The sequence below is a fragment of the Doryrhamphus excisus genome, chromosome 5 (assembly GCF_030265055.1).
Source record: "Doryrhamphus excisus isolate RoL2022-K1 chromosome 5, RoL_Dexc_1.0, whole genome shotgun sequence".
Classification (NCBI taxonomy): Eukaryota; Metazoa; Chordata; class Actinopteri; order Syngnathiformes; family Syngnathidae; genus Doryrhamphus; species Doryrhamphus excisus.
The window spans coordinates 612,468-634,601 of NC_080470.1; the positions used below are offsets into that span (position 1 = coordinate 612,468).

Consider the following 22,134-nt stretch of genomic DNA (forward strand, 5'->3'; position numbering starts at 1 on the left):
AATATCATTAATATTAATAATTATTTTTAATTTAATATTATTATTAATTAATAATTAATATTTTATTGATTGTATTATTAATATAATTATTATTTATTTAATATTAATAATAATAATCATAATATTATTATTATTGTTATTTAATAATTATTTTTATTTAGTACTATTATTAATTAATATCATTAATATTAACAATTATTTTTAATTTAATATTATTATTAATTAATAATTAATATTTTATTGATTGTATTATTAATATAATTATTATTTATTTAATATTAATAATAAAAATAATAATAATAATAATAATACATTTTATTTAAAAGCGCCTTTCAGGATATTATTGGAAAATATATATTTTTTATATTTATTATTATTATTATTACGTGCTTGTGTCCCTTTTTTTAGGAGCATTTTGTAAACAACAGACCACATCAAATAAGGAAATTGATAACGCAGCTACTTCAACCATCAAAAAGTTGGCTCCAGCCACGATGCCAGGTTGTATGCTGAGTTTAAATGAAATACTAATAATAATAAAGAACGGGCGGGCCGTATTCAAGCACTTGGCGGGCCGGATGTGGCCCCCGGGCCGTAGTTTGCCCACCCCTGTCTTAGACTAATATTTACATTTTTTTTGATGCTGAAAAAAAAAATGAAATGAGGAAGCTAAAAGAAGCTAAAAGTGTAAAAACATATTTATTAGGACATTTGAATGACATTTTTTTTACCCTGGTCATTGAAGTTCTGTAATTTACGAGCACACTTGAAGGCATCCTGTGGTGACCGGTGCCTAGCTAGCGCGGATGAGCGACTTTCGTGATTATTTTGACCACACATAATAAAAACATTATGTGTGCACGCGTGATTTCCACATGTGGAACATCGGAATGCCGTTGATGTGTTAAAGTCGGAATCAAGTCGGAAAAGTGTCCTTGCCTTAATGATCCTAAAGATTTGAAGCTAACGGGTGCCATCAGTTAGCGATAAAAAAAAAAAAAAGTCTCGTGAGTAAAATAAAGAGATGCACCAGACCCGGTCTCTCACCTAAAAAGGACTTTGTCCTTCGTGTCCTCCCTAAAGGATGCCGCTCAGAGGACGCCATCTTGGGCCTTCCCACCACTTATTTTGCACATTGATGACATCACGGCTTTTTCCCTCTTCCTCGTCTTAAAGGCCGTTCTTCACCAGCTGGTGGACGCCGCTCTCGTCGATGATCAGCGTCGGATGAAACTCTCGCTCCTTCACCAACTCTTCGATACCCTTTCAGAAAGAATTCATTTTAATAAATATGTCTGTGTACAATTTCAGAAAAAAATGATTATGAATATTATATACACTACCGCTCAAAGAAATTTTTTGGGATGACTTGGAATTTTTTGGGCCAGTCTGAGATATGTTTTTTTTTTTTTTTTTTACCTCTGAGGCATCTTTGTCTTAAACTACACACTCTCACATATTTGTCTGCAGCGTTTTTCTGTCCTCGTTAGACCCAGTTTGTGCTATTGCTAAGGATTTTTTTTTGTCTTAATTAATTAATTGGTTACAGACCTGCCAGCGATAAATTAATTTCCACAATTGACCGATTCCGACACCTTTGTGTTTGTTTCTTTGTTTCGTCTTGCACACTTGTGCAGCGTTTTTCTGTCCTTGTTAGACCCAGTTTGTGCTATTGCTAAGGATTTGTTTGTCTTTCATGATTACAGTCACCCCTGGTTTAATTAATTGCTTACAGACCTGCCAGCGATAAATTAATTTCCACGATATAGGATTCCAAGTCAATACATGGAATATTTTTGTAGTTGGAGCACGGAAAATCTGTTTATGACTTTGTAAATACGAGGGATTTATGTTGCCCATTTTGATACCAATCATCCATGAGTGAAATTGACCGATTCCGACATTTTTGTGTTTGTTTTTTGTTTCTTCTTGCACAGTTGTGCGGCGTTTTTCTGTCCTTGTTAGACCCAGTTTGTGCTATTGCTAAGGATTTTTTTTGTCTTTCGTGATTACAGTCACCCCTGGTTTAATTAATTGGTTACAGACCTGCCAGCGATAAATTAATTTCCACGATATAGGATTCCAAGATTCCAAATGAGTGAAATTGACCGATTCCGAGACCTTTGTGTTTGTTTCTTCTTGCACAGTTGTGCAGCGTTTTTCTGTCCTTGTTAGACCCAGTTTGTGCTGCTCTCTGAAGGGAGTAGTTAACAGCATGGTAAGAGATTTTTTTTTGAGTTTGAGTTGAGATTTTTAGATGTGAGGCGTCTTTGTCTTAAACTACACACTCTCACATATTTGTCTGCATCGTTTTTCTGTCCTTGTTAGACCCAGTTTGTGCTATTGCTAAGGATTTTTTTAATCTTTCATGATTACAGTCACCCCTGGTTTAATTCATTGGTTACAGACCTGCCAGCGATAAATTAATTTCCACGATATAGGATTCCAAGTCAATACATGGAATATTTTTGTAGTTGGAGCACGGAAAATCTGTTTATGACTTTGTAAATACGAGGGATTTATGTTGCCCATTTTGATACCAATCATCCATGAGTGAAATTGACCGATTCCGACACCGATCATATGGAATAAATCTTCTTTGTTTCTTCTTGCACAGTTTTCTTGCAGCGTTTTTCTGTCCTTGTTAGACCCAGTTTGTGCTATTGCTAAGGTACCAGGAGATTGATGCAGAGGACTGACAGTTGTTGATGGTAGGCCTCTATGCAAAAATATACATCCTTCTTTCAAAATCATATCATTCATTTTCATTGTTTGGGAAATGGATACAAATGTTTATGAAATGGGAAAAAAATGCATGAAAATGTGTTTTTTTTTTGGGGAAAACAAATAAATTTGCAAGTGATCCCAAACTTTTGAGCAGTGGTGTATATGAAAAAAATAAAAAAAAATTTTTTAAAAATATTTTTTCACTTTTTTCTCTTTTCAACATGTAATTATCATTGTGGAAATAACAATAATAATAAACAAAAATGTCTTTAATAAAAATGGGCCCCAGTGGTCCAGCGTATTTGTATTTGTGTATTAATGTATATTATTATTATTTCTATATGATGAAATATTGCATGGATATATTATTTATTATTATTATTATTATTATTATTATTATTATTATATGTTGACTTTGTGCAGTTCTCCTCCAAGGTGTACGTATATTTATATTTATATTTATATTTATATTTATATTTATATTTATATTTATATTTATATTTATATTTATTATCTTACCTCACCCCCGTAGGACACCAGTGGGGAGATCTCGCATTTGATTGGCAGGTCTGTTCCGTCCTTGAGGCTGGATGTGTTGAAGGGGGGGGGGGGGGGGGGAGATATACGCAATCAATCCTGGGTGGGCGTGGCCTTCCGATGACGTTCTGATTTAGTAGAAGCGTTCATTGACTAAAAGAAGAAAGCGGCGTTCGGACGATGCACGTCCGCGCGTGGAGACATGCTAACATCGCCCACCACAGATCATCATCATCATCATCATCATCATCATCATCATCTCGTACGCAGAACACAATCACACCGTAGGAAGTCGAGTCAGTCAGAAAGGAACGTCGTCATGGACCAAGAAGAACGTTCCCACGGGAGGAACCATGATCATAACAGAACATGATGGAGGAATCACGACGAACGGAGCAGGAAGAAGAAGAAGAAGAAGAAGATTACGATGTCGACCGAGGAAGAGAAAGGACGGCGAGATGATTAGCGGTTAGCATGCGAGCCTGATTTTCCTTCGCTTGATTTTCACAGTCGTCCTTTTAGAAGTGCGGAGAAAAAAAAAAAAACGAAAGAGCGCGGAAGTCGCGTTTCCACCGAGCGCTACGCTTCGTCGCAGTCGTACTGCAACATGTACAATATCACATCATGTACTACAGTACGAGACATCTTGTACATATGTTACACAGCACAATACATACTTTGGAGTAGTCAGTGTACAGCCTGCAGTATATGTGTAGTATCAACATGCCGTGGTGGTGGTGGTAGTGTGCATGAGTGCTGCCAGCTCGGTGAGTAAATTGTACTGTGCTAATGCTAATGCTAATGCTAATGCTAATGCTAATGTACTGTGGTTGCTAAACCAAAGTCACACCAACTAATCTAACTTATTATTAGTATTATTACGACTATTATTAATATTATTCTTATTATATGAAGTGTACTGCTCGGTGGGAAAGGCGGAAAAGTATCGGAAAGTATCTTCATGCTCTCACAACTGCAAAATAATTACTTTGTGTTGCCATCATCCGCGACACCGCCTGCTCCTCCACATCTGGAAACACTTGGCAGTGCACAAAAACAACAAAAACAACAACAACAACAACAACAAGCATCAGACAACAACAACCATACAAAACAAAGAGCAGGTAAAAAGATACACAAAAAAGTAAAACCAAAGACGTATAAGAGGCGACTGAGCGGCCGCCTGCTCACCTGGGTATGGCGGGTATGCGAGTGCCGTTCTCGTCGATGAAGTGGCCCCCGGCGTTCAGCACCCAGCGGTGGTGGAGGGACATGAGGGCGTGTCTGGCGGTGGTGGGCGTGTCCTTCCCGTCCTGGCGGTCGGCGTTCTTCAGCGGAGAGAACTCATCCTCCCTCAGGACCTCGTACACCACAAAAGTCCTGTTGGGCCACAGATGGTACCGGTGGGTACCGGTGGGTACCGGTGGGTACCGGTGGGTACCGGTCCAGTACGCGGTGTGATGATGCTTACTTGGCAAAGTGGAAGATGTCAAAGACAAACTTTTCCATTTTAATTCCATTCGGTTTGTCTGGCGTGATGATTTCACCCTTGGAGTCCACAAATGGGATCTTCTTCTGGGCCACGTGGTGCTGAAGCTTTGGTTCATACGTCCTAATAATAATAATAATAATAATAATATTATTATTATTATTATAACACCATTTAAGATGTAGGTTCCCAAAATGACATTTGGGTGTAAACTTATACCAATACCATCGTTTATGTCAGTGTTTCAGTAAGTCACTTCTTTTATTATTATAAATTATTCATTATATTTTTTTTCTTAAATTATTATTATTTTAAAAATTATTATTTTTATTATTTTCTTATTATTATAACACCATTATTATTAACATTTAAGATGTATGTTCCCAAACAGGAATACAAATGAACTATATTGCTGTCTGAAAGCCCTATTATTTTATTTATTTTTTATTTTATTATTTATTATTATTTTAATAATTATTATTTTCTCATTATTTTCTTCTTATTATAACACCATTAACATTTAAAATGTAAGAAATGACATTTTAAACTTACCAATACCAATACCATCGTTTATGTCAGTGTTTCAGTAAGTCACTTCTTTTATTATTATAAATTATTCATTATAATTTTTTTTCTTAAATTATTATTATTATTTTAAAAAAATATATTTTTATTATTTTATTATCATTATAACACCATTATTATTAAGATGTGTTATGTGTTATTATTAAGATTATTCATTATAATTTATTTATTTATTTCTTAAATTATTATTATTATTTTAAAATAAATTTAAATGTATTATTTTCTCATTATTTTCTTATTATTTTCTCATTATTATACCACCATTATTATCAACATTTAAGATGTAGGTTCCCAAACAGGAATAAACATGGACTATATTGCTGTCTGAAAGCCCTATTATTTTATTTATTTTTAATTTTATTATATATTTTTAATTTATTATTATTTTAATAATTATTATTTTCTCATTATTTTCTTCTTATTATAACACCATTAACATTTAAAATGTAAGAAACGAAATGCAAACTTATACCAATACCACCGTTTATGTCAGTGTTTCAGTAAGTCACTTCTTTTATTATTATAAATTATTCATTATAATTTTTTTCTTAAATTATTATTGTTATTTTAAAAAGTATTATTTTTATTATTTTATTATTATTATAACACCATTATTATTAAGATGTGTTATTATATGTTATTATTAAGATTATTCATTATAATTTACTTATTTATTTCTTAAATTATTATTATTTAAAAAATGATTATTTTTATTATTTTCTCATTATTTTCTTATTATTTTCTCATTATTATAACACCATTATTATTAACATTTAAGATGTAGGTTCCCAAACAGGAATAAACATGGACTACATTGCTGTCTGAAAGCCCAACACAAAGTTACGTAGTGCGCTTGAACGCCCCATGATGTTTGTTGTTTACTGGAAGTTTTCATTTGGGTGTAAACTTATACCAATACCATCCTTTATGTCAGTGTTTCAGTAAGTCACTTCTTTTATTATTATAAATTATTCATTATAATTTATTATTTTTTATTATTTTATTTATTTTTTATTATTTTAAGAATTATTATTTTTATTATTTTCTCATTATTTTCTATTATTATAACACCATTATTATTAACATTTAAGATGTCAGTGTTTCAGTAAGTCACTTCTTTTATTATTATAAATTATTCATTATAATTTATTATTTTTTATATTATTTTATTTATTTTATTTTATTTTTTATTTATTATTATTTTAAGAATTATTATTTTTATTATTTTATTATTTTCTCATTATTTTCTCATTATTATACCACCATTATTATTACCATTTAAGATGTAGGTTCCCAAACAGGAATAAACATGGACTACATTGCTGTCTGGAAGCCCAACACAAAGTTACGTAGTGCGCTTGAACGCCCCATGATGTGAACATTCAGTGCGTATTAAAAAGGACGTGAAGAATGTAAACACGCCAACATTTTGTAGCGAAACGTACTCTACTACGTCTTTGAGGAAGGAGAAGCTGAAGAAGTGATTGGCCACGTTCCCGGCGTTGAACATCAGCCGCCCGTCGGCGCTTCGCTTCTGGGCCGTGGTCAGCGTGATCTCGCTGTACTCCACCACCTGGTAATGGCCGTCCACCCTGCACACCACGCCCACCGCCTCCGTCGGGTTGCTTTTCTCCACCACCTGAAAAAGGGAAGATACGTATGGTAGTACTTAGGACTTAGTACGGGGTACATGGAACGCTGCGTGTGACGACACCGACACCGACACCGCGGTATCAGGGTGCCGGTGCTGCGGTAAGAAGAGAAAAGAGCGAAAGTGCGGGAAAAGAAAGAGACAGGAAGTTCTTCTTATTATAACACCATTATTATTAATATGTGTTATGTGTTATTATTAAGATTATTCATTATAATTTATTTATTTATTTTTAAAATTATTATTATTATTTTAAAAATGATTCTTTTTATTATTTTCTCATTATTTTCTTATTATTTTCTTATTATTATAACACCATTATTATTAACATTTAGGATGTAGGTTCCCAAACAGGAATAAACATGGACTATATTGCTGTCTGAAAGCCCTATTATTTTATTTATTTTTTATTTTATTTTATTATTTATTATTATTTTAAGAATGATTATTTTCTCATTATTTTCTTCTTATTATAACACCATTAACATTTAAAATGTAAGAAACGAAATGTAAACTTATACCAATACCATCCTTTATGTCAGTGTTTCAGTAAGTCTTTTATTATTATAAATTATTCATTATAATTTTTTTCTTAAATTATTATTTTAAAAATTATTGTTTTTATTATTTTCTTATTTTCTTCTTATTATAACACCATTATTATTAAGATGTGTTATTATATGTTATTATTAAGATTATTCATTATAATTTACTTATTTATTTCTTAAATTATTATTATTTTAAAAATTATTATTTTTATTATTTTCTCATTATTTTCTTATTATTTTCTCATTATTATAACACCATTATTATTAACATTTAAGATGCAGGTTCCCAAACAGGAATAAACATGGACTATATTGCTGTCTGAAAGCCCTATTATTTTATTTATTTTTTATTTTATTTTATTATTTATTATTATTTTAAGAATGATTATTTTCTCATTATTTTCTTCTTATTATAACACCATTAACATTTAAAATGTAAGAAACGAAATGTAAACTTATACCAATACCATCGTTTATGTCAGTGTTTCAGTAAGTCACTTCTTTTATTATTATAAATTATTCATTATAATTTTTTTCTTAAATTATTATTTTAAAAAATATTGTTTTTATTATTTTCTTATTTTCTTCTTATTATAACACCATTATTATTAAGATGTGTTATTATATGTTATTATTAAGATTATTCATTATAATTTACTTATTTATTTCTTAAATTATCATTATTTTAAAAATAATTATTTTTATTATTTTCTCATTATTTTCTTATTATTTTCTCATTATTATAACACCATTATTATTAACATTTAAGATGCAGGTTCCCAAACAGGAATAAACATGGACTATAAGCCCTATTATTTTATTTATTTTTTATTTTATTTTTTTATTTATTATTATTTTAAGAATTATTATTTTCTCATTATTTTTTTCTTATTATAAGAAAAGGAAGAGACAGGAAGTTGAAAAGGCCGACCTTAGCGCCGCAGTCGGCGTTCTTCTGCACACAGAAGCCCACAAAGGCCGGGTCAGCGACTTTGACCAGGATGTTGTCCACACAGTACACGTGGATGAAGTCGATTCCCCGCCGCTGCATGTCCTCTAAGATGGCGTGCTTCCCCAAGGCTCTGTACAGACCCCCGTTGCCGTCTGGAACACACCACGTGGTGAACCCGGGACGCTGAGACCCGAACCTGAACAAGTCCTAACTTACCAGGAGCCATGGACAGTTTGCATTTGCTCTCCAGGATGATCTTGCCGTGGTAGTCCATGGCTGGAAGCATGCCCTGCTGGAAGAACACCACGTTGTTCTTGTCCAAGCCGAAATACTTATGACGGGAGAAGAAGTCCTGGGTGGACTCCATGGTCCTGCCGCTGGTCATGATGTACCTGAAGGCAACACGGACGTGTGGATTTCTTTCCTCCACCAGATACAAAAACACCCGAGGTTATGGTGAGCTGATAGAAAAACTCAAATCTTGGTCTAGGATGCCCTAGACCTAGGTCTAGGACTAGGTCTAGGATGCCTGGGGGGCTGGGGGGGGGGCAACAATGAATAGCATTGACCGTACAGCCCTTTCTGTTGTTTATATTTGGTTATAAAATACACTAAAGAAGAACATATGTCACACACAGTTGCATGTGTGATGAATTAAGAATACTAGGTCTAGGATGGCTGGGGGGGTGGGGGGGGCAACAATGAATAGCATTCACCGTACAGCCCTTTCTGTTGTTTATATTTGGTTATAAAATACACTAAAGAAGAACATATGTCACACACAGTTGCATGTGTGATGAATTAAGAATACTAGGTCTAGGATGCCTGGGGGGGTGGGGGGGGGCAACATTGAATAGCATTCACCGTACAGCCCTTCCTGTTGTTTATATTTGGTTATAAAATACAGTAAAGGAAAACATATTTTGAAAACAGTTGCAAGTGTGATGAATAAAGATTAATTTATTTGATTACAAATTTTTATAATTTGACAAATCTGGGCCACAGTTTGGCTTCTGTTTCGGTATGTTTTTTGTGTGTAAAGAGAACAACTTTTTTTCTCATTACTATTATTAATATTATGAAATGATTTAGAAAATGAATTGGAATCAGCTGAACATGCTAACTCCACACAGAGATAGCTGAAGGTGGGATTGAACCCGGGTCTCCTAGCTGTGAGACCTGCGTGCTAAACACTCGTCCACCGTACAACCCTTCCTGTTTATATTTGGTTATAAAATACACTAAAGGAGAACATATTTCACACTCAGTTGCAAGTGTGATGAATAAAGATTATTTTTTTTTTTTTACAAATTCTTATAATTTGACATATTTGGGCCATAGTTTGACCTCTGTTTCGGTTGCAGAGGTGGGTGGTACAATTCCTGACATTTTACTGTGAAGGGAGTGTGCCCGTGGAAAAGCTAACTAATTATTTGCTAAGGGAGTTTACTTGTGTCAGCTTGACACCCCTCCCTCGGCCCCGCCCACAGGCCCTCCTATTAATCCTATAAGTTGGGCCACTATTTGACCTACTTTCCAACAAAGCCTCCTTTGCTTATTCTTTGGATTTATTACTTAATCAATTAATGATTTCCTTATCTTCTGCCCCTTCCCTTATGGATCAATAAAGCGTGTATGATGAGGTTGGATCAAAGCTCAGGGTTGCGGGTCCAATAAAAGCTGGCCCAAGGACTTTGATGGTCTTACCAGGGAATGGAGCACTTCTTCCCGAGCTTCTCCTCGGCCAGATGTTGCAGTTTCAAAAGGCGCTCGGCCTGGATTTGGAAGAGGGTCTTGTGGGAAGGAAGCCCCACGTCGTACATGCCCTTGGGGTAGGAGACCCCCAGTCTGGTACCCTGACCGCCCGCCAGCAGCAGGACCGCCACTTTGCCCCGGGAGATGCACTCCAGACCTGAAGAGCAGAAGCAACGTCGTACCATGAATGGCATCAACGTTCATGTCATGTCACGTGTGGCAACTTCAATACATACATGATGATGACATCATTATGTCATGTATGTACATGTCATACACACGTCATACACACGTCATACACACGTCATACATACATCATGGTTTTCAACCAACACCTGCTTGTCAGTCTCTACCTAGGCTGGACCTAATTTAGAAACACACAGCTTCCTGCGGCAGTCCTTGGTGTCCTCCTAGCGATGTTCACTGATGTTCTTCCAGCTTCCAGGTATGTTCTTCAGCATCCAGGTACCTTCTTCCAGCTTCCAGGTACATTTGCTGATGTTCTTCCAGCTTCCAGGTACCATCTTCCAGCTATGTTCTTCCAGCTTCCAGGCACGTTTGCTGATGTTCTTCCAGCTATGGTCTTCCGGCTTCCAGGTAGGTTTGCTGATGTTCTTCCAGCTTCCAGGCACGTTTGCTGATGTTCTTCCAGCTTCCCGCTATGTTGTTCCAGCTTTCAGGTACGTTTACTGATGTTCTTTCAGCTTCCAGCTATGTTCTTCCAGCATCCAGGTACCTTCTTCCAGCTTCCAGATACATTTGCTGATGTTCTTCCAGCTTCCAGCTACGTTTGCTGATGTTCTTCCAGCTTCCAGCTACGTTTGCTGATGTTCTTCCCGCTTCCAGCTATGTTCTTCCAGCTTCCAGGTATGTTTGCTGATGTTCTTCCAGCTTCCCGCTATGTTGTTCCACCTTCCAGGTACATTTGCTGATGTTCTTCCAGCTTCCAGGTACGTTTGCTGATGTTCTTCCAGCTTCCAGGTACATTTGCTGATGTTCTTCCCACTACCAGCTATGTTCTTCCAGCTTCCAGGTACGTTTGCTGATGTCCGTCCAGCTTCCAGGTACCTTCTTCAAGCTTCCAAGGTACATTGGCTGATGTTCTTCCAGCTTCCAGGTACATTGGCTGATGTTCTTCCAGCTTCCAGGTACGTTTGCTGATGTTCTTCCAGCTTTCAGCTATGTTCCTCCAGCTTCCAGGTACATTTGCTGATGTTCTTCCAGCTTCCAGGTATGTTTGCTGATGTTCTTCCAACTACCAGCTATGTTGTTCCAGCTTTCAGGTATGTTTGCTGATGTTCTTCCAACTACCAGCTATGTTGTTCCAGCTTTCAGGTATGTTTGCTGATGTTCTTCCAGCTTCCAGGTACGTTTGCTGATGTTCTTCCAGCTTCCAGCTATGTTCTTCCAGCTTCCAGGTACATTTGCTGATGTTCTTCCAGCTTCCAGCTATGTTCTTCCAGCTTCCAGGTACATTTGCTGATGTTCTTCCAGCTTCCAGATATGTTCTTTCAGCTTCCAGGTACCTTCTTCCAGTTTCCAGGTACCTTCTTCCAGCTTCCAGGTACGTTTGCTGATGTTCTTCCAGCTTCCAGCTATATTTGCTGATGTTCTTCCAGCTTCCAGCTATGTTCTTCCAGCTTCCAGGTACCTTCTTCCAGCTTCCAGGTACATTTGCTGATGTTCTTCCAGCTACGTTTGCTGATGTTCTTCCAAAGTCTATTACAATCTAGATATTGTAGCCACATTGAAGAGCCCATTGAACTGTGGGAGAAAGTCAGTGTGACTGGTGGGGGTTCATGACAGCGCCACCATGTGGTATACATGTGATAACAACTCAAAGATGCCATGGTGACTGGAACCTTCACAATAAAATCCAGCTTCACCCTTTTCTTCACAATAAAATCCAGCTTCTCCCTTTTCTTCACAATAAAATCCAGCTTCTCCCTTTTCTTCACAATAAAATCCAGCTTCTCCCTTTTCTTCACAATAAAATCCAGCATCTCCCTTTCATGAGTCACACGGCTAAAATGAGCCTGGGATGTTTTATAGCTTTATGAACTTTATCTTCCATAAAACAAGATGTTACGTGACCTCATACACGGCCCAGCGCTCCTTCGCCTTGGAAAGAAAAACAGGAAGTGGACTTTGACTTGCCACCCAACACGGAAGCGTCGCGTCCGTCTCATGAGTCAGCAACGCCGCCGCCCGCCGCCCTCATCTTCCTCGACACAAACGCTGAGCGGAGCGGAGCGGAGCATCGTACGCAAAGTACAAGAACTACAAACAAGATGGAAGCTCCAATGGCACAACCCGATTGGTACCCTGATGCAAGTTGTTCATAACAGTAACATTTTCACCTAGCATACTGAACTTTAAGGAAAAAAAAAAAAAACTACGATCAAGTCAAACTACTCACTTATTTACTCTACTCTAAACTACTCACTTATTGCTTACTCACAAGCAAATAAATTAATCTTTATTCATCACACTTGCAACTGAGTGTGAAATATGTTCTCCTTTACTGTATTTTATAACCAATTATAAACAACAGGAAGGGCTGTACGGTGGAAGAATGGTTAGCACGCAGGTCTCACAGCAAGGAGACCCGAGTTCAATTCCACCCTCAGTCATCTCTGTGTGGAGTTTGCATGTTGCGTAGTAATGAGAAAAAAAGTTGTTCTCTTTACACAAAAAACGTAACGAAACTGAAACCAAACTGTGGCCCAGATATGTCAAATTATAAAAATTTGTAAGCAAATAAATTAATCTTTATTCATCACACTTGCAACTGAGTGTGAAATATCTTCTCCTTTAATGTATTTTATAACCAAATATAAACAACAGGAAGGGCTATATGGTGGACGAATGGTTAGCACGCAGGTCTCACAGCAAGGAGACCCGAGTTCAATTCCACCCTCGGCTATCTGTGTAGAGTTTGCATGTTGCATAGTAATGAGAAAAAAATTGTTATCTTTACACACAAAAAACGTAACGAAACTGAAACCAAACTGTGGCCCAGATATGTCAAATTATAAAAATTTGTACGCAAATAAATTATCTTTATTCATCACACTTGCAACTGTGTGTGAAATATGTTCTCCTTTACTGTATTTTCGAGTGGTTAGCATGCAGGCCTCACAGCTAGGAGACCCGAGTTTAATTCCACCCTCGGCCATCTCTGTGTGGAGTTTGCATGTTCTCCCTGGGATAGGCTCCAGCACCCCCACAACAGTATCACTCGGATACTGTGAACATCCAGCAGCAACACAACATTTTGGCATGACTACTATTTTGATGACAAATATACTGAACCAGGGCTGCACAGCGGCCGGGTGGTTAGCACACAGGCTTCACAGCAAGGAGACCCGAGTTCGATTCCATCCCCGGCCATCTCTGTGTGGAGTTTGCATGTTCTCCCTGTGCATGCGTGGGTTTTCTCCGGGTACTCCGGTTTCCTCCCACATTCCAAAAACATGCTAGGTTAATTAGCCACTCCAAATTGTCCATAGGGAGCCCTAATTGATATTTGTATACCCCGTGTATCTTCCATCACCTGTTTGCTCCCAGGATTTGAGATTTTCCCTGTCCCTCGTCACGCTTCCCAGCACCTCCTGCGGCACGGGCTCCATCCGGCCGTCCATCTTCTCATCTTTGCAGCTGCAGGACAACTCCATGGCCTTCTTGAAGAAGCTGTTGAGCTCCTGGAAGTCCATCCCTTGCAGGTCCAGTTTCAGTGTCGCCCGCTCCTCGGGGCTCAGCTCGTCCCAAAAGCGCAGGAGGTGAGACTGGCCGGCTTCGGCCAACCTCTGCTTGAGCGCGCTGGTGCTTGGGTCCATGGTCAGCGATGGAGACGTCTGCAACACATGTTTGAATAGCTAGTATACACAGCAGGGGACACGCCCAATCAGTCTTTTCACATCTTGAAATATGAAATGTCAACAATTTGGAATGCTCAACATTCCATAAAAGGCAACATGACCTTTTTAATTTTAATGCACTCACATTCCACTGACTTTAGATCAGGGGTCTCAAACTCAATTTACTTGGGGGCCACTGGAGCTCGGGACTGGGCCGCATCAGGTTTTCCAAAAAAAACGCATTTATTAAAAACAAAAAAATGTAAAAAACTTCGCTTTGGTTCCAATTTTCTACAATAAAAGCTCTGATAAAACATTCCACTGTTCTCAAATATCTTACTTTTTATTTTTCTACACAAAATAAGATGAAAAATAAATAAACAAATCAAGAATAAAGAAAATCGATCAATCAGTAATAAATAAACATAATAATAATAATAAAAAGTTAAGAAAGCACATATAGTCGGTGGGTAGACAAATGATTTTTTTTCATATTAAAATGAACAAAGCATTATTAGAGCCCTGTAGACATGACAAAACACGACTATAGTCACATTTATTTTTTATTTACAACATATTGCGCAACTGCAGGGTCTTGAGACACATGCTAACTCGCAAACTAGAGAGCTAGCCACCTAAACGGTAGCCTTCAAGTTATTTCCTTTCAACTTAAATAGCCAAAAACTTACCACTTCCACACGGATAGGGAGGATAACTATTAACAGTTATTTAACCTTTAACATGAACATGAATCAAACGTAGTAATTTTTTTCTGGGTACATGATACCATACAGCATCCATATCAAACTTTAAACTTTCATATCAAGGCGGGGGCCTCAAACTGGTGTCCTGCGTGCCACATTTGGCCCACGGGCCTGCTTTAGATATGACTAGAAACCACCATGGATGTCGTCAAATGCAAACTTCTCCATGACTGGGTGGAGTATTAAAGCACACAAGCCGTAGATGATTCATCCACTTCAGCTGTGTGTTATGCTTTTGCTTTGGCTTTTTGGTGACTTTTCATTGCAGGCAAATAAATAACACCTTCTTCAGCTAATATTGTAAATATTTTTAACCTGCACTATTTTATCATACATAACATTATAACCCTCCAAACGCCCCCACAAATGACGTCATTGCCCTAAATTGGACTGTCAAACGAGGTATATATTCACCCAGTAGAGAATAGCGGTGCGTTCAGAAGCGATATAATACAGCTCGTTTTTGTAAAAAAAATATACAATATTGATAGTTATTGAAAAAAAAATGCTACAATACAGCTAGCTTTTGTAAATGAGTAAAATATAAACATTTCTTATGCTACATAAGTCAACTAACCTGTTTGTTTGGATGGCACAGCATGCGGCTGTTTAAGCTAACACTGCTAACTGTCGACATAGCTCCACGAATACGTGAAATATGTATGAATTAATATGGGAAATGAGTTTTTAAAAAGTCTCTCACCTTGTGTTGGAACGTCACTCCGGCGTTTGATTCATTAACGTCGGCACCACAGTGGAGAAGTTTCTTCTCGCTCGCAAACCGGACTACACCTCCAGTGACGTCACGTTTGACGTGGCAGGCGCTGATCTAATGCTGCGTTCAAGTCATCCTCGTAAGTTTTAAAACTACCGGTAAAAGATGTACAGTTGTGTTGTTTTCCATTGCCTTTCAAAGCGTGTGACTCTCAAAGTAGCGAAATGATGAGTAATGTCTAGGATTAAAAATTAAAAAAATATATATTTTCTATACACTAAATAGCGGGTGACATTTGATCCTACATTCATGAAGGTTTCCCGATGGCAAGTCATCCCACCACACGGTGGCAGCACTTCCGCGAGCGCGACACGGAAGTAGTGCTTTCGTCACTGAGGTGGTTTGTTGTCGTCTCTCAGCAGCCACAAGTCCTCTCTTTATTTTTTCTTCTTCTTGCTTCTAAAGATGAAGAAGTTTTTCGATGACATTAAGAAGGACATGAAATTTAAATCGGCGGGGCCTGGGAAGAAGCTTACGGAAGACAGCAGGCAAGTAGCAAACTTTTTCATGTCGGTCGCTTTAGCTAGCCAAGCAGCTAATGATAGCATAGCAGTGACGTTCTGGGTACTCCCTTCTAAAAACAACAATTTCATTTTAAGTGTGGGTTTCATTGCGGAGGTTCCGTTGTCGACTTTTATTTCCCCGCGTTATTTTGTCATGATGCGTTCAGCTCAGGTGTGGGCGGCGTCTAATTGCTGGGCGGCTAACGGTAAATCCCAGGCAATCTCATTAAGTCACGTGTTCCATGTGTGACACTTGCTGCTGCATAATAGTACTTTTGCACGTATCAGGACATGTCATTTATTAATTTATTGTATATATTTATAGATTTTTTTAGGGGTGACAGTGTATATTAATGAATATCTGTGACACACCTGCTCATTTTCCGTGTAATACGACAAGACTACTAATAACCTCTGTATTGTGACTCTGTATTACAGAGCCGAGCCTGACAGAGACCAGAGGAGTTCCGGTTCCAAGCAGCAGCACCGAGATGCCCCCAGCGAGGGATCCCAGCGTGCGGGAGCGGCAGCTCTGGCCAGGATTGAACAGCAACGGCGGCCCAAAGTCCACACCTCCCAGGACGCCATCAGGAACCAGGGTGAGATGCGCGAATGTCCGTGATGTGGCTCGCTTTTCTCCGTTTGGCATCGTGGAAACCATTTATGCTGGTTTGCAGTGAAAAGAGAACTGGAGGCGGAGGCTGCGGCGCTGGCTGATAAAGACAAAGCTGAGACTGCCGAGGTTTGTTGTTTGTTTTTTTTTTTTTCCCCATCTTTCTGCACCAATGGAGGCTTCTAAGACACGTTCGGGTGTTCTTCGCCTGCGCAGGGAACAGACGTTGCCTCCAAAGACAGTCGGTGTCTCTCGGTGTCGGGTGTGTATTTCACCTGCCCGTTAACGGGAGCCACTTTAACCAAGGCGCAGAGGGACGTCCACATTAAAGAAGCCATTTTAATGGTATGCCTCACGTATTGATCAACTGGAATCATATTCTTATTAATAACAAAAACAAATTTTTGTCAGCGCTTTGAAGAGGATGCGGTGGAAGCCTCTGTGATGATGATCCACACTTTTAACAAAGACAAAGACAAAGTGAAGGCCGCAGTGGACATCATAAGCAAGTAAGAATATTTAAATATTAAATATTTAAACATATAATCATAGTATTTATAATATGTAATAATTTTTCTATACAGGTATGTTGAAAACATATGCAAGAATCCTTCAGATGACAAATACAGGAAGCTTAAACTGAGTAACAAAGTGTTTCAGGTGTGTTCCGCCCCCCCCCCGCCGCCGCCCCCTATTGGTTGGAGGGTTAATGACACGGTAGTATGTATTTTCCCGGGCGTGTCGCTGTGTTGCAGGACAAAGTACGCGGAGTGGAGGGCACTCGGGAGTTCCTGCAGGCCCTGGGCTTTACCAGCGCCATGCTTCCTGTGGAAGGTCAAGGTAATCCACGGTTCCGCTATCGGGGAACTTAAATGGGGGGGTGAAATGAGCCATAATGTTAAAAAAGAAATACTTAGAAGGAAGTAAACAGGTTTTAATTGTCTTATTTTCCATGTATGTCTACTGTATTTGGTAATAGGGGTGTAAAGGTAATTATAGGGATGTTATTTAATGTTTAGAGCTCTCTAATAAAGATGGTTAGTAATATATAATTTGTATTTCTTTTAGTATTTCTGTTTGGGGTCTGGAACCAATTAAGCGTAATAAATATGGGATGAGTAATGGTGTTTTGCCAGGAAATGATTTAGCCGAATGTTTCCACATTCACGCCCTTTCTGACGCAATTCTTACGCCCACCATCTGAAACGACAAAAGATGCGTGCCAGGCTGCCATTTTAGCAGGAAATGGGCGGGAAGCCGTTTGGCGATTCTCACAGGACAAAGTGCTTGTAAAAAGTAAACACAGGATGATCCTGTTTTTTTTTAAAGTAATGTTAGCATAAAATCGGAGTAGTTTTATATTGTTGTCCGGCACTTTTTTTCATAGGTTGGCTGTTCCTGGGACTTATACTCCAGAGCGACTTATAAATGGAAAAATGGACACCTTTTCTGTTCATGTTTATTTTTTGTGTAGCTAACTATTGTGTTAGCATATCTTACACCTTCTCTATTCTTTTATTAATATAAGAATTTGCCTTCCAAGATGGCGTAATGTCTGTTTTGGTTAAGTTTGTAAAATAAATTACCCGCAAAAAATGCGACTTATGTATGTTTTTTCGACCTAATTATGCATTTTTGGCCTTTAGTCCAGAAAATACGTTTTTTCAGGGAGCTAGCATCACTTGTGTTGCTTCCCAGCATGCTTTGCGGTACTTTTGTTACCACTGTGTTATTAGTGTCGTAGTAACCTGCGGGCTTGCACATCCACTAAACTTTGGTGTGAAGTCAGGGGCCAGAAAGTCGCCCAAAAAGAAAGCTGGGATAGGCTCCAGCATACTCTAGTGAAGACAAGTACTAGAGAAAATGAGTAGTACCAAGTACTTCTTCTGGTATCTGTCTTATGCACGAGTTGCTGAAATACTGCATCTTGTTTTGACTCTAGACGAGGACGAGGAGTTCCTGGTCTTGCCAGAACAGAGTCCAGACGCCCTGGAGCTGATGAAGGAGCGGCGGGATCGTCTCCAGCGCGGCGAGCCGGTCCGAGCTCAGCTGGACCGGCAGGCTCAAGCGTTCCGAGCGTCGGACAACGCCACAAGTTTCGAGCTGCCGCCGGAGTTCTACAACCTGACCGCGGAGGAGCTGAAGCGGGAGCAGCAGCAGAGGTACGACGCCAACTATATGAAAGAACGTTAGCGGAAAGCGGCTGTAGGCAACCTCCTGTATCGGTTCGTGTACGTCTGTGTGGTTTCTCAGGAGTGATTTGGTTGAGAAGAACTCGATGCTCCGCACCAAGGCCATGAGGGAACGAGACGAGCAGAGGGAGAGGAGGAAATACAACTACACGCTCCTGCGCGTCCGACTTCCCGATGGAAACCTGCTGCAGGGTAAGCGCCGACGCCGCCGCCGTACCACGCGGCATCAGCTGACCTCGCTTGTAACATGTGACCACCCACAGGGACCTTCTACGCTTGGGACCGACTCCCGGCGCTGTTCGCCTTCGTGCGAGACTCCCTGGTGGACGGCTGGCAGCCCTTTGAGCTCATCGCTCCGGGGGGTCAAAAACTACAGGAGTCATCAGATGTCGCGCTCGCCGAGTGCAACCTGGTTAGTACGCTCTTAAAAAAAAAAAAAAAAAATGGCGGCCTCTCCCGCTGTCTTTGTTCCGAACTGTAGCAGTGACGGAATCATTCATTCATACATTTTCTACCGCTTTTTCCTCACGAGAGTCGCGGGAGTGCTGGAGCCTATCCCAGCTGTCTTTTGGGCGAGAGGCGGCCAGCCAGCCAATCCCAGGGCACATATAGACAAACAACCATTCACACTCACATTCATACCTATGGACAATTTGGAGTCGCTAATTAACCTAGCATGTTTTTGGAATGTGGGAGGAAACCGGAGTACCCGGAGAAAACCCACGGGAAGAACATGCAAACTCCACACAGAGATGGCCGAGGGTGGAATCGAACTCGGGTCTCCTAGCTGTGAAGCCTGTGTGCTAACCACTCGACCACTGTACAGCCCATCAAAATAGTAGTCATGCCAAAATGTTGTGTTGCTGCTGGATGTTCACAGTATTCGAGTGATACTGTTGTGGGCGTGCTGGAGCCTATCCCAGCTGTCTTTTGGGTGAGAGGCGGGGTACACCCTGGACTGGTGGCCAGCCAATCCCAGGGCACATATAGGCAAACAACCATTCACACTCATTCATACCTATGGACAATTTGGAGTCGCTAATTAACCTAGCATGTTTTTGGAATGTGGGAGGAAACCGGAGTACCCGGAGAAAACCCACGCATGCACGGGGAGAACATGCAAACTCCACACAGAGATAGCCGAGGGTGGAATCGAACTCGGGTCTCCTAGCTGTGAAGCCTGTGTGCTAACCACTCGACCACTGTGCAGCCCATCAAAATAGTAGTCATGCCAAAATGTCGTGTTGCTGCTGGATGTTCACAGTATCCGAGTGATACTTTTGTGGGGGTGCTGGAGCCTATCCCAGCTGTCTTTTGGGCGAGAGGCGGGGTACACCCTGGACTGGTCACCAGCCAGCCAATCCCAGGGCACATATAGACAAACAACCATTCACACTCACATTCATACCTATGGACAATTTGGAGTGGCGAATTAACCTAGCATGTTTTTGGAATGTGGGAGGAAATCGGAGTACCCGGAGAAAACCCATGGGAAGAACATGCAAACTCCACACAGAGATGGCCGAGGGTGGAATTGAACTCGGGTCTCCTAGCTGTGAAGCCTGTGTGCTAACCACTCAGCCGCTGTGCAGCCCTGGTTCAGTATATTTTTCATCAAAATGTTGTGTTGCTGCTGGATGTTCACAGTATCCGAGTGATACTTTTGTGGGGGTGCTGGAGCCTATCCCAGCTGTCTTTAGGGCGAGAGGCACGGTACACTCTGGACTTCAAATGTAAGCTCGTCTCTTCTATTTGTGTGTTTTTTTTCCCGTAAAGGTCCCCGCAGCTTTGCTGTCCTTGTCCTGGGATAGCGCCGTGCAGGCAGACATTGCGGCCGCAGGAGGAAAATGCTCCGACATCCTCAAACCAGAGCTGCTGCAAAACATTCGGACCCTGAGCTGAGCCGAGCGTTTCTCTCCCGGTGCCGCCGGGCTGAAACGGACCCTCATCAACCGACTCGTCGTGCGCGTACTTGTTACTTGTCCGCAAATGCTAACATCAGGTAGCGTCACCCAAACGGAGCTGTCAGCTGACAGCTAAATGAAGGAGAAACAGAAGCTACTGGATCTGGGATGTAGATAATATTCCCAACAATTGCTTTTGATCGCAACAGAACAGAAGAAATGTTATGTCAACAATGGGCGGCGTCCCCCCTCTGTTCCAGCTGTAGCTCCTTTTACACAGCATGTAAAGCCAGCCTTTTCCCCTGCGTCAGCACCAGTTTGTGTTTTCAGTATTATTGGATACCAGGTCGCCATATTGGCATCTGCGTCAGGAAGAATGCTCAATGGACTCTGAATGGATGCGTTCTGTGTGAAAAGGGTTCAAGGAAACCTGATGTATACTAATGCCTGCTTTGAATTCCTGAAAAAAACACTATGTCCTCCCCCCAAGTCAAGAGTCGTACTTGAGAGCAAATGAACTTGGTTTGGGCCCATGTACAGTTCTAGAAGCTGGATGAGAGCAGTGTTGAGTAAATGCTTCTCATGTGCTCCGACAAACTACCTCTTCATTGCTCATCTTTCTCCGGCACTCCATCGGCAAACTTCCAACACTTCCGTTTGTCTTTGATGGCGTTCTTGTCTTTGTTTTGGAAACGACAAGGAGTCGGCACTTTGTTGTTTTGCTTGTACATAATAAAGATGGCGTCACACACCTGCACTAAACTAGAGAACTGAATGGAGAACTTTTTACCACCTTCTAAAAATACACTTTATACACGAAATAACATCCGTAGTCACCTTTATACTCATATTAGCAAATACTGTGATATGAAAAAGTATCTGAACCTTTTGGAATTTCTCACATTTCTGCATAAAATCACCATCAAATGTGATCTGATGAAAAAACAGTGTCTGCTTTAACTAAAACCACCCAAACATTTGTAGGTTTTCATATTTCAATGAGGATAGCATGCAAACAATGACAGAAGGGGGAGGAATAAATACCTGAACCCTCTGCCGAAGAAGACAATTTAAACCAAAATATTAAATGTGATGGTTCAGTTACTTGCATGCTATCCTCAGTAAAATATGAAAACCTACAAATGTTTGGGTGGTTTTAGTTAAAGCAGACAGTTTATTTCATCTGTGTGATTTTGACAAATATCAGATCACATTTGATGGTGATTTTATGCAGAAATGTGAGAAATTCCAAAAGGTTCGGATACTTTTTTCCATACCA

At 39.7% G+C, this 22,134-nt stretch overlaps 2 protein-coding genes across 5 annotated transcripts; one reads left to right on the top strand and one right to left on the bottom strand.

Moving 5' to 3' along the window:
- Window positions 1-674: 674 nt before the first annotated feature.
- uap1 (UDP-N-acetylglucosamine pyrophosphorylase 1) lies at window positions 675-15,684 on the bottom strand. 4 transcript variants are annotated; one of them, XM_058073883.1, is made up of 11 exons: window positions 15,572-15,684; window positions 13,801-14,101; window positions 10,197-10,401; window positions 8,706-8,881; window positions 8,469-8,641; window positions 6,784-6,977; window positions 4,736-4,876; window positions 4,456-4,644; window positions 4,253-4,294; window positions 3,247-3,313; window positions 677-1,263 (listed from the first exon to the last, which is right to left on the bottom strand). In XM_058073883.1, exons 2-11 carry the CDS (start codon window positions 14,081-14,083, stop codon window positions 1,171-1,173), a joined length of 1,563 nt encoding a protein of 520 aa, XP_057929866.1. In that variant the 5' UTR covers window positions 14,084-14,101; window positions 15,572-15,684; the 3' UTR covers window positions 677-1,170. The 4 variants fall into 4 exon arrangements, with proteins under 4 accessions (XP_057929869.1, XP_057929866.1, XP_057929865.1 ...); XM_058073882.1 differs by having other exon boundaries at window positions 678-1,263; window positions 4,253-4,303; XM_058073884.1 differs by lacking the exon at window positions 4,253-4,294 and having other exon boundaries at window positions 683-1,263.
- A 272-nt stretch (window positions 15,685-15,956) lies between these two features.
- ubxn6 (UBX domain protein 6) lies at window positions 15,957-21,728 on the top strand. Its single transcript, XM_058073128.1, has 11 exons — window positions 15,957-16,131; window positions 16,585-16,745; window positions 16,824-16,888; window positions 16,976-17,104; window positions 17,171-17,268; window positions 17,344-17,419; window positions 17,515-17,599; window positions 18,702-18,921; window positions 19,013-19,143; window positions 19,215-19,363; window positions 20,728-21,728. The coding sequence occupies exons 1-11, from the start codon at window positions 16,049-16,051 to the stop codon at window positions 20,851-20,853; spliced, it is 1,323 nt and encodes a 440-aa protein (XP_057929111.1). The 5' UTR covers window positions 15,957-16,048; the 3' UTR covers window positions 20,854-21,728.
- The last annotated feature ends 406 nt before the right edge of the window (window positions 21,729-22,134 follow it).

Excerpts from the sequence above, each read along its gene's own strand:
- uap1 (XM_058073882.1), bottom strand. The coding sequence starts at position 14,083 with ATGGACCCAAGCACCAGCGCGCTCAAGCAGAGGTTGGCCGAAGCCGGC. Across the intron at positions 10,402-13,800 it reads CAAATCCTGGGAGCAAACAG|GTCTGGAGTGCATCTCCCGG; the intron begins GTGATGGAAGAT and ends TCTGCTCTTCAG. Across the intron at positions 6,978-8,468 it reads ACGCCGACTGCGGCGCTAAG|GTGGTGGAGAAAAGCAACCC; the intron begins GTCGGCCTTTTC and ends TCCCTTTTTCAG.
- ubxn6 (XM_058073128.1), top strand. The coding sequence starts at position 16,049 with ATGAAGAAGTTTTTCGATGACATTAAGAAGGACATGAAATTTAAATCG. Across the intron at positions 17,105-17,170 it reads TTAAAGAAGCCATTTTAATG|CGCTTTGAAGAGGATGCGGT; the intron begins GTATGCCTCACG and ends AATTTTTGTCAG. Across the intron at positions 17,420-17,514 it reads TGAGTAACAAAGTGTTTCAG|GACAAAGTACGCGGAGTGGA; the intron begins GTGTGTTCCGCC and ends GCTGTGTTGCAG.